Genomic DNA, 14,053 nt, shown 5'->3' with positions numbered 1-14,053 from the left:
TTGAGATAATAACGAAAAAACTAGATTGCTAAAAATCATAGTTGTTATGGCATGATGAATCCTCAAAAATAGATTGAAGGATTTGTAGGCAAATTTACACGAAACATCCTCTGCACTTTGAAGCGTTGTATCCTCTGTTTTCTGAAATACGCGTAGCATACTCTGGTAACATTAATTGGTGTTCTGTCACTATAAAACTCAACTGAGAATTTTCTGGCCACCTATTCTCTGCCTTTCTCGTACAATTTGCATCCTAGTGTTTTATACTAGTGTTAAGCTGCTATACATAGATTTGAATTCAATCTAGGATAATGGAAAACTCATTAAAATGAATGAATACTGTGCTAGCATAGATCTCTTAGTTATGGTTGCAGAGTCAATTTTTGTCAAAGCGAAACATGAGCTTTGTCAGTAGTAACAATTGCATTGATTTCTGCTTTGCTGGCTTTGATGGAGCAAATGTTTTAGGAAGTGAAAAAAGATCAGTCTGCTGGATTTACTTCAAACGTGATCTGGTTATAACTTTATAGTCCAAAAAATCCTACAAACAAACCTATCACCCAAAACGCACGCAAATGAAATCTAACTCAAGCACTACAAAAAAAACCCAACACAGCTCTCATACGGCCCCAACTGAGCAAGACAATGTCTCAAATGTCATTCGAGTTTTCTAGATTAAGAAAATGGGAAAAAAAAGGACTTACGGGCAGAAAAGTTGGTGGATTAACTGAAATTCAGACATGTGGAGAATACTCCGAGTTTTTGTAGATCATTAACCTCCCACGAGAACATGATGGTGGTGAAGACTGGTAGTGTATGGAAGCATGTTGATGCAGTGGGCAACCATTGGTATTCAGATGTTTGAGTAGTGGTGTTCTGTCATTAAATTCTTAGCGACTAATTATAGATATCTTGGCAGCTTTCCTCCATTAGCATTACATTTAAGTTATGTTTAGTAGTTTGAGATGAGTCAGTCGGTTTTTCCAAGTTTATATTCTGCTGCTGTGACAGTCACGTATTTTATTGCTAAATGATTTGAGTTGAGCAAGGCTCTTATTATCTGAGTAATTAATCAGTTCCTTGACCCAATTATTTAGTTCATAAGCTATGAATTTCTTCTTCTTTTTTTGGCGCTTTACGAAAGAAACTGAAGGGGACTTGATAACTATCCATTATTTGCAGCCACGCACTCTGAAAAATCTAAACCGATACGTACATTAACATTGTTTTCAATCAAATCGTGTTTGCTTCCAAAGAAGTTATTTGTGAAAGTAATGCATCTAAACCATTCTGTTCAAAGTCTTCGACTCATCTCCCACGTTCATCGTAATCATTGTCTCTTATTAGTCATTATAAGAGGGGTAAGATGGGTGTGGTGGTGATAGACGTCTTCAGAGTTCGCCAATTAACTTTGGCAATCGCAGTGGAATATTGGAACTGGTTATCTAGCAAATTACATCCTGGTCTGGATTTTAATGAAACAAGACGAAGACTTAGACTTTGAATGAAATTGATAGTAGTTGGAAACTAAGTATAACTTAAGTTATTATAAGTTCGAAACTTTTAAAGAATAAAAATATCAATCATATCGATTGCTTGTTGAACCTGTGAATTGAGTAAAAATAGAATACTCTAAATTCATAAATCCAAGAGTTTTATAAAATATTCTTGATGGAAAAAAAATATCAATGAAAGATCCCACTGAATTGAATTGGGTCCGTAGATCTAAGAAATAGTGAGAATTCTTGATCTCTCTCAATATCTTTCTCAATTCGAAAACCCAAGATTTGAATTAACATCCTTTCATTGATTCATCTTAAATATTTTAAATTGAATTAATTTATCTTAAAGATTTCATTTTAATTGGAATTTAGTTATTCAATAAGTATGAGAGGATCCCAACTAAGTATTCATAGCTGAATGATTAAAGCACCTAACTTATTATTGGTGAATTCGTAGGTTCAATTCCTACTGGATGCACGCCAATGGGACTCTTTAATGAATCTATTGTAATTGACTCTATATCAATTGAATTCCAAAGGGACTCTCTTGATTAAATGATGTGTGCCATTAAATCTAGGATAATGGAATGTTAAATTAATTGAGATCAAATAGAGAAAGGAGGCTAGAATTCTGAATAATCTGTATATTATGAATGCTTAGTCTTAACCTACATACAAATAAAGTATATATAGGTCAAACTGAAAGTACTATTCTACTCTTAATAAATAAGACTACATAAATATTATTTAACATCTCCCCTCAAACTCACGATGCGGCAGCTACAAGCATCGAGAGTTTGCCAACCAGAAAACAAAAACGAGAGATGGAATGCGCCTTGGTAAAGAAATCTGCAATCTGCAAGGAAGAAGGAACAAAAGGCAAAGCAATGGTGCCATGTTTGAGATGATGACGAGTAAGATGATAATCGATCTCAATGTGCTTAGTGTGCTCATGAAAAACCGAGTTATGAACAATCTGAATAGAACTCTGGTTGTCACAATACATAGGAGTAGGATGAGAAAAGGAAATTCCCATATCAGCAAGTAACCAACGTAACCAAACAATCTCTTTGGTAGTAGATGTCATGGCACGATATTCTGCTTCGATGGATGATTGAGAAACAATAGATTATTTCTTGCTCTTCCAAGAAATAAGAGAATCACCTAAAAAGATACAGAACCCGGTAACAGACTTGCGATCTGTGGGATCACTACCATGATCAGCATCAGAGTATGCACGCAACTCCAAGGAAGAGGTGGATGAAAGTAAAAGACTCTGAAAAACTGTACCCCGAAGATATCGCAAAATACGAAGAACAGCTGCCCAGTGAACAGTAGTAGGAGAAGCAACAAACTGACTAACAACTTGAACAGCATATGCAATATCTGGACGAGTAATGGTGAGATATACCAAACTCCCAACAATAGTGCTATAAAGTAGGATCTGTCAAAGGTAAACCATCAGAAGAAGAGTACCTTACGTTAACCTCAATAGGAGTATCTACAGTTTTGTTATCAGTAAGTCTAGCCCGCTCAAGAATATCTGCAACATTTTTCGACTGAGAAAGAAGGTAACCTCTAGGTGAGTATGCTACCTCAATACCCAGGAAATATCGAAGATAACCCAAATCCTTCATTTCAAATCGTCTAGCCAACTCTGTCTTCAAAACTGAAATACCATCAATATCATCACCAGTAATAATCATGTCATCAACATATAAAGACAGAATGATACGACCTGCATCAGTGCACTTAATAAAAAGAGCAGAATCATGACTGCTAGAAACAAAGCCAAGAGACGAGATCACAATAGAGAATTTCTCAAACCAAGCACGAGGTGCTTGTTTGAGACCATATAATGCTTTTTTAAGCTTACAAACATATCCAGAGTCATGTGAAATACCAGGAGGGGGTGCCATATAAACTTCTTCTTGAAGATCTCCATTCAAGAATGCATTTTTAACATGAAGCTGAGAAATATGCCACTGACGAACCGAAGCTACGGCAATAAGAGTGCGAATAGTAGTCATTTTTGCAACCGGGGCAAATGTCTCCTCATAGTCCATACCATACTGTTGAGAGTATCCTTTTGCAACCAGCCTAGCTTTGTATCGCTCAATAGACCCATCAGAATTAGTCTTAATCTTATACACCCAACGACAACCAACAACACTCTTACCAGGAGGTAGAGGAACCAAATCCCAAGCATCTGTCTTATGCAAAGTAGAAAGTTCCTCATCCATAGCTTGCTGCCAAAGCGGATCAAGAATTGCCTCTTTATAGAAAGAGGGCTCAAAGAGACAATGAATAGAACCTAAAAAAGAAGTAAATGATGAAGAATAACAAGAATAAGCAAAATCTAGTAGTTTTGTGGACTTATGAATGCGGATGGACTGACGTGGAGGTGGATCCATAATCTCAGATGAAGCTTGAGGGGCTGTAGATGAGAATGGAGCTTCAGGTGTGCCAGAGAGTAAAGTACCAGTACCTGCAGAGTTATGAGTACAAATTGATCGAACATAGGGAGAGGTATTATTACCAGAATCCTCAGAAAAAGGATCTATATGAATAAGATCAGATTTTGTCAAGCTATGAGTAGTGGATGGAATAGAAAAGAAAGGTATATGCTCAAGGAAGACAACATGACGAGACACATAAAGTTTCTGAGTTATTGGATCAAAACAACGATACCCCTTTTTACCTTCACCATAACCCAGAAAGACACAAATAACAGATCGAGAGGATAACTTACTGCGTTCTACATGAGGACGAAGAACGAAACAAGTACAACCAAAGACTCTAAATGAGGAATAATCAGGGACATACCCATATAAGTTTTCAAAAGGAGATAGACCCAAACTATGAGAAGATGGAATTGTATTAATCAAACTTACAGCAGTAAGAACAGCTTCTCCCCAAAACTCACTAGGAATAAAGGCAGACAACAAGAGAGAACGAGCAGTTTCAACAATGTGCCTATGTTTTCTTTCAGCTACACCATTTTGTTCAGGAGTATCTGTACACGAAGTTTGGTGGATGGTTCCATCTAAGGCAAGCATTTGACAAAATTTATTAGAAGTGTATTCCCTACCCAAATCACATCTAAAGCATTTGATCACAGCAGAATGTTGAGTTTTGATAAGAGCTCGAAAAGCTGCATATATCTCAAAGAATTCAGAACGATGTTTCATTAAATAAACCCAACAATAACGAGTATGATCATCAATAAAAGAGACATAATATCGAGACCCTCCTTTTATGGAAACAGGAGAAGGCCCCCATACATCAGAATGAATCAAATCAAATGGTGAAGATGAAACAGAAATACTTCGATTAAAAGATAAAGCAAAAAATTTTGCCAGTTTACATCCACTACAATCAGAAATGTCACAAGTTTTCAAATTTCCTAAAGCTCCTGTGGATGCCAAAAATCTCAAACGAGAAAATGAAACATGACCTAGACGGGAATGCCATAAATAAAAACTAGAAGATGAAAGACTCAAACGAAAAGAAGACAAATCAGCAGTAGTAGCAGCAGCAACTGGCACTTTTAACTCATCCAAAATATATAGTCCATTCTCCCTACGGCCTGTCCCAATCAGCTTCTGAGACTGCAGATCCTGTACACAACAAAAAGAACCAGAAAACATGACTAAATAATCACCGGAATCATATATTTGACCAACAGACGCAAGATTCAATTTGAGTTTTGGAATAAGATAAACATTAGGGAGAGACAAGTGAGGTGTGACAACAGAACCAACACCTGCTAAGGGCATGGGAGTGCCATCAGCAGTCATAACAAGAATGGAGGACAAAGGGGACACTGAGGTAAAAGATGAGGAATCTGGAGACATATGATGGGAAGCACCAGAATCCAAGACCCATTCAGAGTGTGACATACCTGAGGAATTATGAGGCAACTGACCTATGGAAGAAGCGGACATTGCTTGTGGCTGCAAGGAGAGAAACTTCTGAAATTGCTCAGCTAAAGTATTAGGATCGGTAATAGAGCCTGGGGAAGCTACTGCTGCAGTATTGTGGTGTGGTGGTTTATAACCCTGAGGTGGTCGATGAGCATTAGATTGTGACTGACTGCTAGACTTCCAAGCTTGATTCTGCTGTCTCAACTTAGGACACTGAGCCTTCCAATGACCTCTCTGCTTACAGAAACTGCACTCATCAAAGCCAACCCTTGTGTAAGGCTTGTTTTGATTATTAGAGAATGGCTTAGAAGGTACTGCTAGTACAGAAGGATTTGAAGCAGAAAGAATTCCCTTTTCAGAATAAGACTGAAGACGTATTTCTTCAGCCAATAACTCACTGACAACAGAGTCAACAGAAGGCAGTGGAGTACGATGCAGAATTGAACCTCTAAGTCCTTCGAAGTCACTACGAAGCGCTGTTAAAAACTGTACCAATCGTTGCTGCTCTCTACGCTCAATATAGGCACCACATGCCTTTAATTCTGCTGATTCTGTAAGAGCCAATTGATCCCAAAGATCTGTCATAGCAGAATAAAACTCTTGAATACTCATATTCTTCTGATGAAGAGCTCGTATGTCATTCTCTAATTGATACTGTTTTGCAAAATTTGATTGCGTGAATAACCTTTGTAGATGATCCCAAACCTCTTTTGCTGTCTCATACTTCGCCAATTGTGTACATATCGAATGCTCAACAGAATTGTTGATCCAAGTAATGATCTTTGCATTATTTGCTTCCCATGTATCTATCAAAACAGCATCCCCCTCCTCAATATTCTTAGGTATTATATAAGTTCCACTAACATACCCCCACATCTTCTTACCCTTAAGAAAATTTCGCATTACATAGCTCCTATACGAATAGTTCTTCCCATCCAACCTCACACTCATAGACTGAAGCGAATCATCTCTTTCAGTAGCCATAATTAACAATCACAGAGAACCAGAATGCAAAAGCAGCGGAAAATAAAATACCAAATTGCAGAAACTGAACAGAGATTGCAAAAACTAAACAAATATCTTCTCAAAATTATACGATTACTCCAAAACACAAAACCAATTTGTAGAAACTGAACGCAAATACCAAATTGCAAAAGCTGAAGGGTAGACGAAATACCAAAATAATTGCAGAAACTGACGAAATACCAAATTTTGCAGAAGCGGAAGACAAAATCTCACTCCGAACTTGTGCTTGGGATTAAGTCTCGTTTCATAAAACCAGCTCTGATACCATGTTAAATTAATTGAGATCAAATAGAGAAAGGAGGCTAGAATTCTGAATAATCTGTATATTATGAATGCTTAGTCTTAACCTAAATACAAATAAAGTATATATAGGTCAAACTGAAAGTACTATTCTACCCTTAATAAATAAGACTACATAAATATTATTTAACATGGAAAACTCATTAAAATGAATGAATACTGTGCTAGCATAGATCTCTTAGTTATGGTTGTAGAGTCAATTTTTGTCAACGCGAAACATGAGCTTTGTCAGTAGTAACAATTGCATTGATTTCTGCTTAGCTGGCTTTGATGGAGCAAATGTTTTAGGAAGTGAAAAAAGATCAGTCTGGTGGATTTACAACTGATCGACAATGTTCAAAATGGAAGTTGAATTACATTAACAACTTCAAAAGTGATCTCCTTCTAAATTTTGGATTCATTGAATAATTACATTACAAGTTCAATCATGAACCTGAACCCATCTTTCCAAAAAATCCTACGAACAAACCTATCACCCAAAATGCACGCAAATGAAATCTAACTCGAGGACTACAAAAAAACCTAACACAGCTCTCATGCGGCCCCAACTGAGCAAGTTGATGCAGTGGGCAACCACTGGTATTCAGATGTTTGAGTAGTGGTGTTCTGTCATTAAATTCTTAGCGACTAATTATAGATGATATCTTGGCAGATTTCTTCCATCAGCATTACATTTAAGTCATGTTTAGTAGTTTGATCGAGATGTTATATATTTGTCAGTCGGTTTTTCCAAGTTTATATTTGTCAGTCGGTATTTTATTGCTAAATGATTTGAGTTGAGCAAGGCTCTTATTATCTGAGTAATTAATCAGTTCCTTGACCCAATTATTTAGTTCATAAGCTATGAATTTCTTCTTCTTTTTTTGGCGCTTTACGAAAGAAACTGAAGGGGACTTGATAACTATCCATTATTTGCAGCCACGCACTCTGAAAAATCTAAACCGATACGTACATTAACATTGTTTTCAATCAAATCGTGTTTGCTTCCAAAGAAGTTATTTGTGAAAGTAATGCATCTAAACCATTCTGTTCAAAGTCTTCGACCCATCTCCCACGTTCATCTTAATCATTGTGTCTTATTAGTCATTATTAGAGGGATAAGATGGTTGTGGTGGTGATAGACTCTTCAGAGTTCGCCAGTTAACTTTGGCAATCGCAGTGGAATATTGGAACGGGTTATCTAGCAAATTACATCCTGCTCTTTAAATTAATGAAACAAGACGAAGACTTAGACTTTGAAAGAAGGTGTCGTTTGGTATTGTAAATATTGGTGTTTCGTAATGCTTCAAAAGCAATTTTTTTTACTGATAGGGCCCACTACAAGATTTCATAGTTTTACCGACAGAAATATTCCATCGGTATGTGATTGAGATTTCATCGGTAATTTATTTACCGACGTCCTCACAGACGGAATCCGTCCGTCGGCTTTCCTTTCATCGGTAATACCAGAGTCCGTCGCTATATCTGTCGGAAAAACAAAAAACATATTTGCCGATGGTTTTACAGACGGAAATTGCGCGCCAAACAAAAGTTTCCCGCTTGAAATATACCAACGGATTTATCCCGTCGGTGATAGTGTGATATACCGACGGATTCATACCATCGGTAAAATTGTCGGTGAATGTTTGGAATACCTACCGAAGATATCTGTCTGTAAATTCGTCGGTCATTTTAAATTAAATTAGTGAAATAAAAATATAGTACTAAATCAAGATAAAAATAGTGAAATTAATGAAATGAAAAGTGAATATAGTACTAAATCATTGAAAACAAAAACATTTGTGAGGACAAAATGAATACGTAAGATCAAGAGAGGTCAATATTCAAATAACAGAAGGTTGGGAGTTTATGTATAAATGATAAAAAGGGGTGGGGGTAAATGTGCAATTAACAAGATGTTAGAACTATAAATATCATTCTATTTTCTCTCTTGGAGGGACTGCCAAGAGTAAGAGAGAGTTTAGAGAGGCTGGAGAGAAGATAAATTGATGGTAAATCAACCGACAGCTATAACTCCACCTTCCATCGTTGGATCAGCACGATATTCGGGTATGTTGTTCTCATCCATGTCATGTACATTTTCACCATAGGGATTTTCTATATCAGTCCTCGTTTGAGAGATACCGAGGGAGGAAAATATCTGGGAAAATATATACACTTCTGGACAGTCTTCTTTGCTGTCTGTTTTCTCCTTCGGCCACCATTGGATTAGGCTATAACTTGGATATGTTGTTCTTCTTGATTTTGTCTAGATTCTGAACGGTGGAGATCTGAAACAAACATTCGGTATAGAAGTTGTGTATCTCGCACAGTAGGTCTGCAAGTTTGAGGTCAGTTCGGTTAAACCCATATTTTTGGAAATTTCACCATTTGATGAAGTTAATATTTGGATATGGTATACTCATAATAATGCATTATAACTTGACAGTATAGATTGTTTGGAATATTATTCGTTTGTTATTTATGGTTGATAGAAACTGTGTCAAGGATTGTGTTTAGAAGAATATTGTTCGGAAAGTTTGTAAAATCGACAAGAATGTTTTATTTTGACGTTAAGAGGGAAGATTGAAATAAATAAGATAAATTGGCTCTTATAAAGATATTTTTTTTTCTTACAGTCTTAAACGATATGTGATATGGCCAGGGAGATGATAGAGAGAAAAAATTAAATTGTGGATGTTATGTGTAAATGGAAAGGTTGATGAATCTGGACAGATTCATCTCCTAACTTTTGGAGAGAATTCGAGTAGAAGGATGAGAGAATTAGGATCAAGTTTCTTCATAGTAATTGTAGTTTTGGATGTTAGCCAACTAAGAAATTGGTCTTGCTCAATATGGAGCTGTAGAACCCCAGCTATGGGTCATTAACCGAGATTGGGTCTTGACAGACCCTGTAGGGTAGTGTTTGTTGATGAGCAATTTTGACTATCTCAAAGGCAGAACTGGGTTCTCCTTCCTGCAAAGAACTTGTAGCCTCGTGTATTAGCTTTCCAACGAGACTAATCTCGTTTGAAACAGAGTTCTATAAGTCTAGATATAGTTAAAAATCTGATGAGTGTTCAGACAGTAACAGTTCAATGTGTAAACACTAACAATTCAAATGTCTAGACAGTAACAGTTGGATAGTAACAGTTCAATATCTAGACAGTAACAATTGGACAGTAACAGTTTAATGTGTAGACAGTAACAGTTCAAATGTCTAGACAGTAACAGTTGGATAGTAACAGTTCAATGTCTAGACAGTAACAGTTGGACAGTAACAGTTTAATGTGTAGACAGTAACAGTTGGAAAAGTCAAACAGTAACAGTTCAAAGTCAAACAGTAACAGTTAGAAAAGTCAAACAGTAACGGTTCAAAGTCAGACAGTAACAGTTGGAAAAGTCAAACAGTAACGGTTCAAAGTCAAACAGTAACAGTTCAAAGTCAGACAGTAACAGTTGGAAAAGTCAAACAGTAACGGTTCAAAGTCAAACAGTAACAGTTCAAAGTCAGACAGTAACAGTTGGAAATTAAACAATAACAGTTCAAAGTTAGACAGTAACAGTAGACAGTAACAGTAAAAGAATTTAGTCATACGAACACTAGCACATTAAGATACTAACTCTGAAAATATACATGATATATGTATGTATGTTATTATGAGGAAATGAACATGCATAAGAAAGTAACATATGAGTAATGGATGAATATAGATTCTCTATAATATCAGCCTGAAGGAATGATAACTATGGTTGGATAAAGGATGACAATATTAATGGGTGTAATGAGAAAAATGTAAGATATAAAGAAAGAAATGATTGAAAGAAAGATTTATTAGCTATTGATATAATTATTATAAAACATATCATTGAATGAGGAAAATTTATGAGATGAGTCTATGACTGCAGGAGGGACCACCGGTGTGGTGCAACAGCAGCAACAGGGGAGCACGAGTAGAGCTTTTACTGCAGGTAAGTGACTTTCACCTTCCTTTTAAATAATGTTGAATAATGAAAATATTTTATCATGAATGTTACTGTATTGTGTTAATTCAGATACCAGTGATTAGTACTTAAAAATGCATTTTTATCAAGGTTTTATATCATCATTTTGCACTTGAAGTATCAATAACTCCTTAACTAAAGCATGTTTTATAATAACATATCTAATAATATAAGATACCTTTAATTTATGGTAAATGTTCATCTTAAATGCAGGCCTATCACATAAATGAAAGAATTGATTGAGGAGTTGAAGTAATGAAATTGAAAGGACAAATAGGCCTGAATATTTCAAGAAGTATTCTAATAGGCCTTGTTATGAATATTGCAAATAACCATTAGAAAATGTTTACTAAGATGCGTCTCAAGAGTCAATAAAATTCCCCCTTACTCTGCCATCCTAGTAATAACAGTTTTGCCAAATGGTTTTTAAAAACAAAAACAGTTAGTTGGTTAGTTTTTTTTTTAAAAAAAAATACTACTACCCTCTCCCCCCAACCAAAACGAGACATTGTCCTCAATGTCCTAAGGTAGAAAGATAGAGTATAGAAGACATCACCTGAAACAACGAACACTGACAAACCTGAAACACACTTAAACAAATATAAGAAATAACAGAACAAAATACTATGCTAGAAATAAAACCAAAAGACACAAGGATTCACAAACGAAGGCTCAAATCCAATCTAAGATTTTTACGGCTTTCTTTAGTTGACCAATTTATGCGACTCATGGAGGGATCAATTACAGGGATGAAAGATTGTAGTTGGTCAATCAATTGTTCAGCAGTAACAGCAGAGATTATGATTTGTCGTGCCGAAGATGTTAGAAATTCCTGTTCCACAACTTGATCAAGAAAAGACAACAAATTATCATAAAAACCATTAACATTTAACAGACCTATAGGTTTATGGTGAATGTGCAGTTGGGCCCAAGAGGAAATATGAAAGATCTCTTCCAATGTGCCCAGACCACCTGGTAAGGCAATGAAGGCGTCAGCATGGTTAAACATTGCATTCAATTGATCATACATTGTGGAGACCTGTAGTTCCTCTCCAATTGTTTTTCCAATGATGTCCTCTTTTGCTAAAGCTTTGGGGACGACCCCCAAAACTTGACTACCTCCTAAAAATGCAGCTATTGACACCCCCCCCATTAACCCAAGGCTACCTCTTCCATACACTAAATGAATCACTCTCTCAGCTAGTACCTGACCAAGATGATTTGCTGATTCTAAAAACTCCTTTTCTTTCCCAGGACTGGATCCACCGAAAACACAAATATTTCTGATGTGATGACTTGAGGAACCTGCCATTTCTACACACTTCTATATTTGTTGAATGTAAGGGTTGAGTAGAAATGAAGGGAAGGAAGAGAAGATTTTATAGATGAGAAATTGAAAATGCAATCATACCACCTATATGTAGGCCAGTTGGAGTCTCACACACACACACACTCTCTCTCTCTCTCTTTATTTATTTATTTTGAAAAAGCATGTGTATGTACAGGTAGTTGTGATTGTGACTCACATCTTCCCTTGGTTTTACGTCCAAGAACGGCTTAAACGCCCTCTATGGGTCGGGGATAGGCTTCCCATCCAGTTTTCTTAAAAACTGGCAAACAGGGTCTTTTATAGTCAGATTCCCAAGACTAAGTCGATCATGTTCTTTATGAAAATGGGGTCATAAATCATGAATTGCACGATGCACATCTCCACTAGGATGCGTCTCAAGAGTCAATAGAAGATTATCTAAAGACCCCTTACTCAGGCCATCCTTAATGAATTGTATTTTATCTTCACAGTTTATAGATACCATTCCTAAAGAATGACATGTTGCATTACAAGTCCATCTGGCACATCTGTGACAGACTTTCAGTCGTTTTGCACGACGTTTCTTTGCAAAAGTGCTTTTACCTGTTCCAGGCATGTATGAGATGAAAGAATTGGAGGACTCACCTGATAATCGAACCTTTGCTTCAATCAGCCAGCGAATATCTTCAGGAATTCCATGATTCATTAACAACCTCAATCTTGCACACCTAGCACGGTAAATTTTTGTAATCGCATTCTGAGGCAGAGCGGGAAAATACTTTTTCAATTTTTCAAGAGTGGTGTCCATTTTCAAATGAGAATTGGAGAAGAGATTCAAAGAAGGGAGAAAGAGCCAAGAATTGCACAATATATACAAATATCAATTATTATGGGAAACTGAAAGAACCGACTTAAATCACGGAGTACCGTTATCCGCCATTTGACTGGGAAAGTACTTTTTCAATTTTTCAAGAGTGGTGTCCATTTTCAAATGAGAATTGGAGAAGAGATTCAAAGAAGGGAGAAAGAGCCAAGAATTGCATAATATATACAAATATCAATTATTATGGGAAACTGAAAGAACCGACTTAAATCACGGAGTACCGTTATCCCCCATTTGACTGGGATGAGAGACTAGCAAAACAAGAGTCACACCAAAAGGAAACACAAAAACAATGTGAAAAACAAAATAATCAACCTTTATCTACAGGATTATTCAAACCAATGGATTCATTTTTACTAGGAAAATTATCAAAGTAAGCTTTCAAACGATGTCCATTTACCTTAGAAACATTGTCATTCTTTGGATTCTCAATATCAAAGGCCCCATAAGGATACACATGTTTCTTAATAAATGGACCGCTCCATCTTGATCTTAGCTTTCCAGGAAATAAATGGAGTCGAGAATTATAAAGCAAAACTTTTTGACCAGTATCAACTTTTTGACAATTTTCACAAGTTTTGCATAATGCATGTGTGTCCTTGAACATGGTGGGCCAATAAAATCCATTTTGTAAGATTTTCGCAGCTGTCTTTTTTGACGAGAAATGACTCCCACATGCTTCAGAATGACAAAGTTTAATGACATTACTTACCTCATTGTTAGGAATGCATCTTCGAAATATTTGATCAGGACAATATTCGAATAAGTAAGGGTCATCCCAATAAGATTTCTTCACTTTGTTCAAAAACTTACCTTTGTTTTCGGTACTCCAGTGAGTTGGCAAATCTCCTATTTGAAAGTTTCAAAGATTTCAGAGTTATGATTGACTTTCCTTTGTTTGGTCATGGCATGAGGAAATGGAAGTGCTGGCGAAGAATCAGTCTTTTCTTTACAATGTTCAGATTCAACCCCTTCCTTACCCTCAGAGATTGACTCATCATCTTTCTCACAAGGTTCAAGAATGGGTTTTTCAATAACCTTACCATTGCGAAGAGTGATGACTGATTTGGCTTGATCCATATGTTGGCTTCTGGAACTACTTGCATTCACATTGTATTGCCCC

The 14,053-nt window shown here is 36.4% G+C and overlaps 1 protein-coding gene across 2 annotated transcripts; it reads right to left on the bottom strand.

Moving 5' to 3' along the window:
- Nucleotides 1-4,865: 4,865 nt before the first annotated feature.
- LOC127904416 (uncharacterized) lies at nucleotides 4,866-6,100 on the bottom strand. 2 transcript variants are annotated; one of them, XM_052447811.1, is made up of 2 exons: nucleotides 5,407-6,100; nucleotides 4,866-5,122 (listed from the first exon to the last, which is right to left on the bottom strand). In XM_052447811.1, the coding sequence occupies exons 1-2, from the start codon at nucleotides 6,038-6,040 to the stop codon at nucleotides 5,085-5,087; spliced, it is 672 nt and encodes a 223-aa protein (XP_052303771.1). In that variant the 5' UTR covers nucleotides 6,041-6,100; the 3' UTR covers nucleotides 4,866-5,084. The 2 variants fall into 2 exon arrangements, with proteins under 2 accessions (XP_052303771.1, XP_052303772.1); XM_052447812.1 differs by having other exon boundaries at nucleotides 5,431-6,100.
- Nucleotides 6,101-14,053: the final 7,953 nt, after the last annotated feature.

Source organism: Populus trichocarpa, chromosome 16 (assembly GCF_000002775.5).
Source record: "Populus trichocarpa isolate Nisqually-1 chromosome 16, P.trichocarpa_v4.1, whole genome shotgun sequence".
NCBI classification, from domain to species: domain Eukaryota; kingdom Viridiplantae; phylum Streptophyta; class Magnoliopsida; order Malpighiales; family Salicaceae; genus Populus; species Populus trichocarpa.
This window is presented reverse-complemented; position numbering and strand designations above follow the sequence as displayed.

Coding starts and splice junctions, on each gene's coding strand:
- LOC127904416 (XM_052447811.1), bottom strand. CDS start 6,040: ATGAGTATTCAAGAGTTTTATTCTGCTATGACAGATCTTTGGGATCAA. Junction 5,123..5,406: donor GTTGCCTCATAATTCCTCAG/GTATGTCACACT, acceptor TGTTGTGTACAG/GATCTGCAGTCTCAGAAGCT.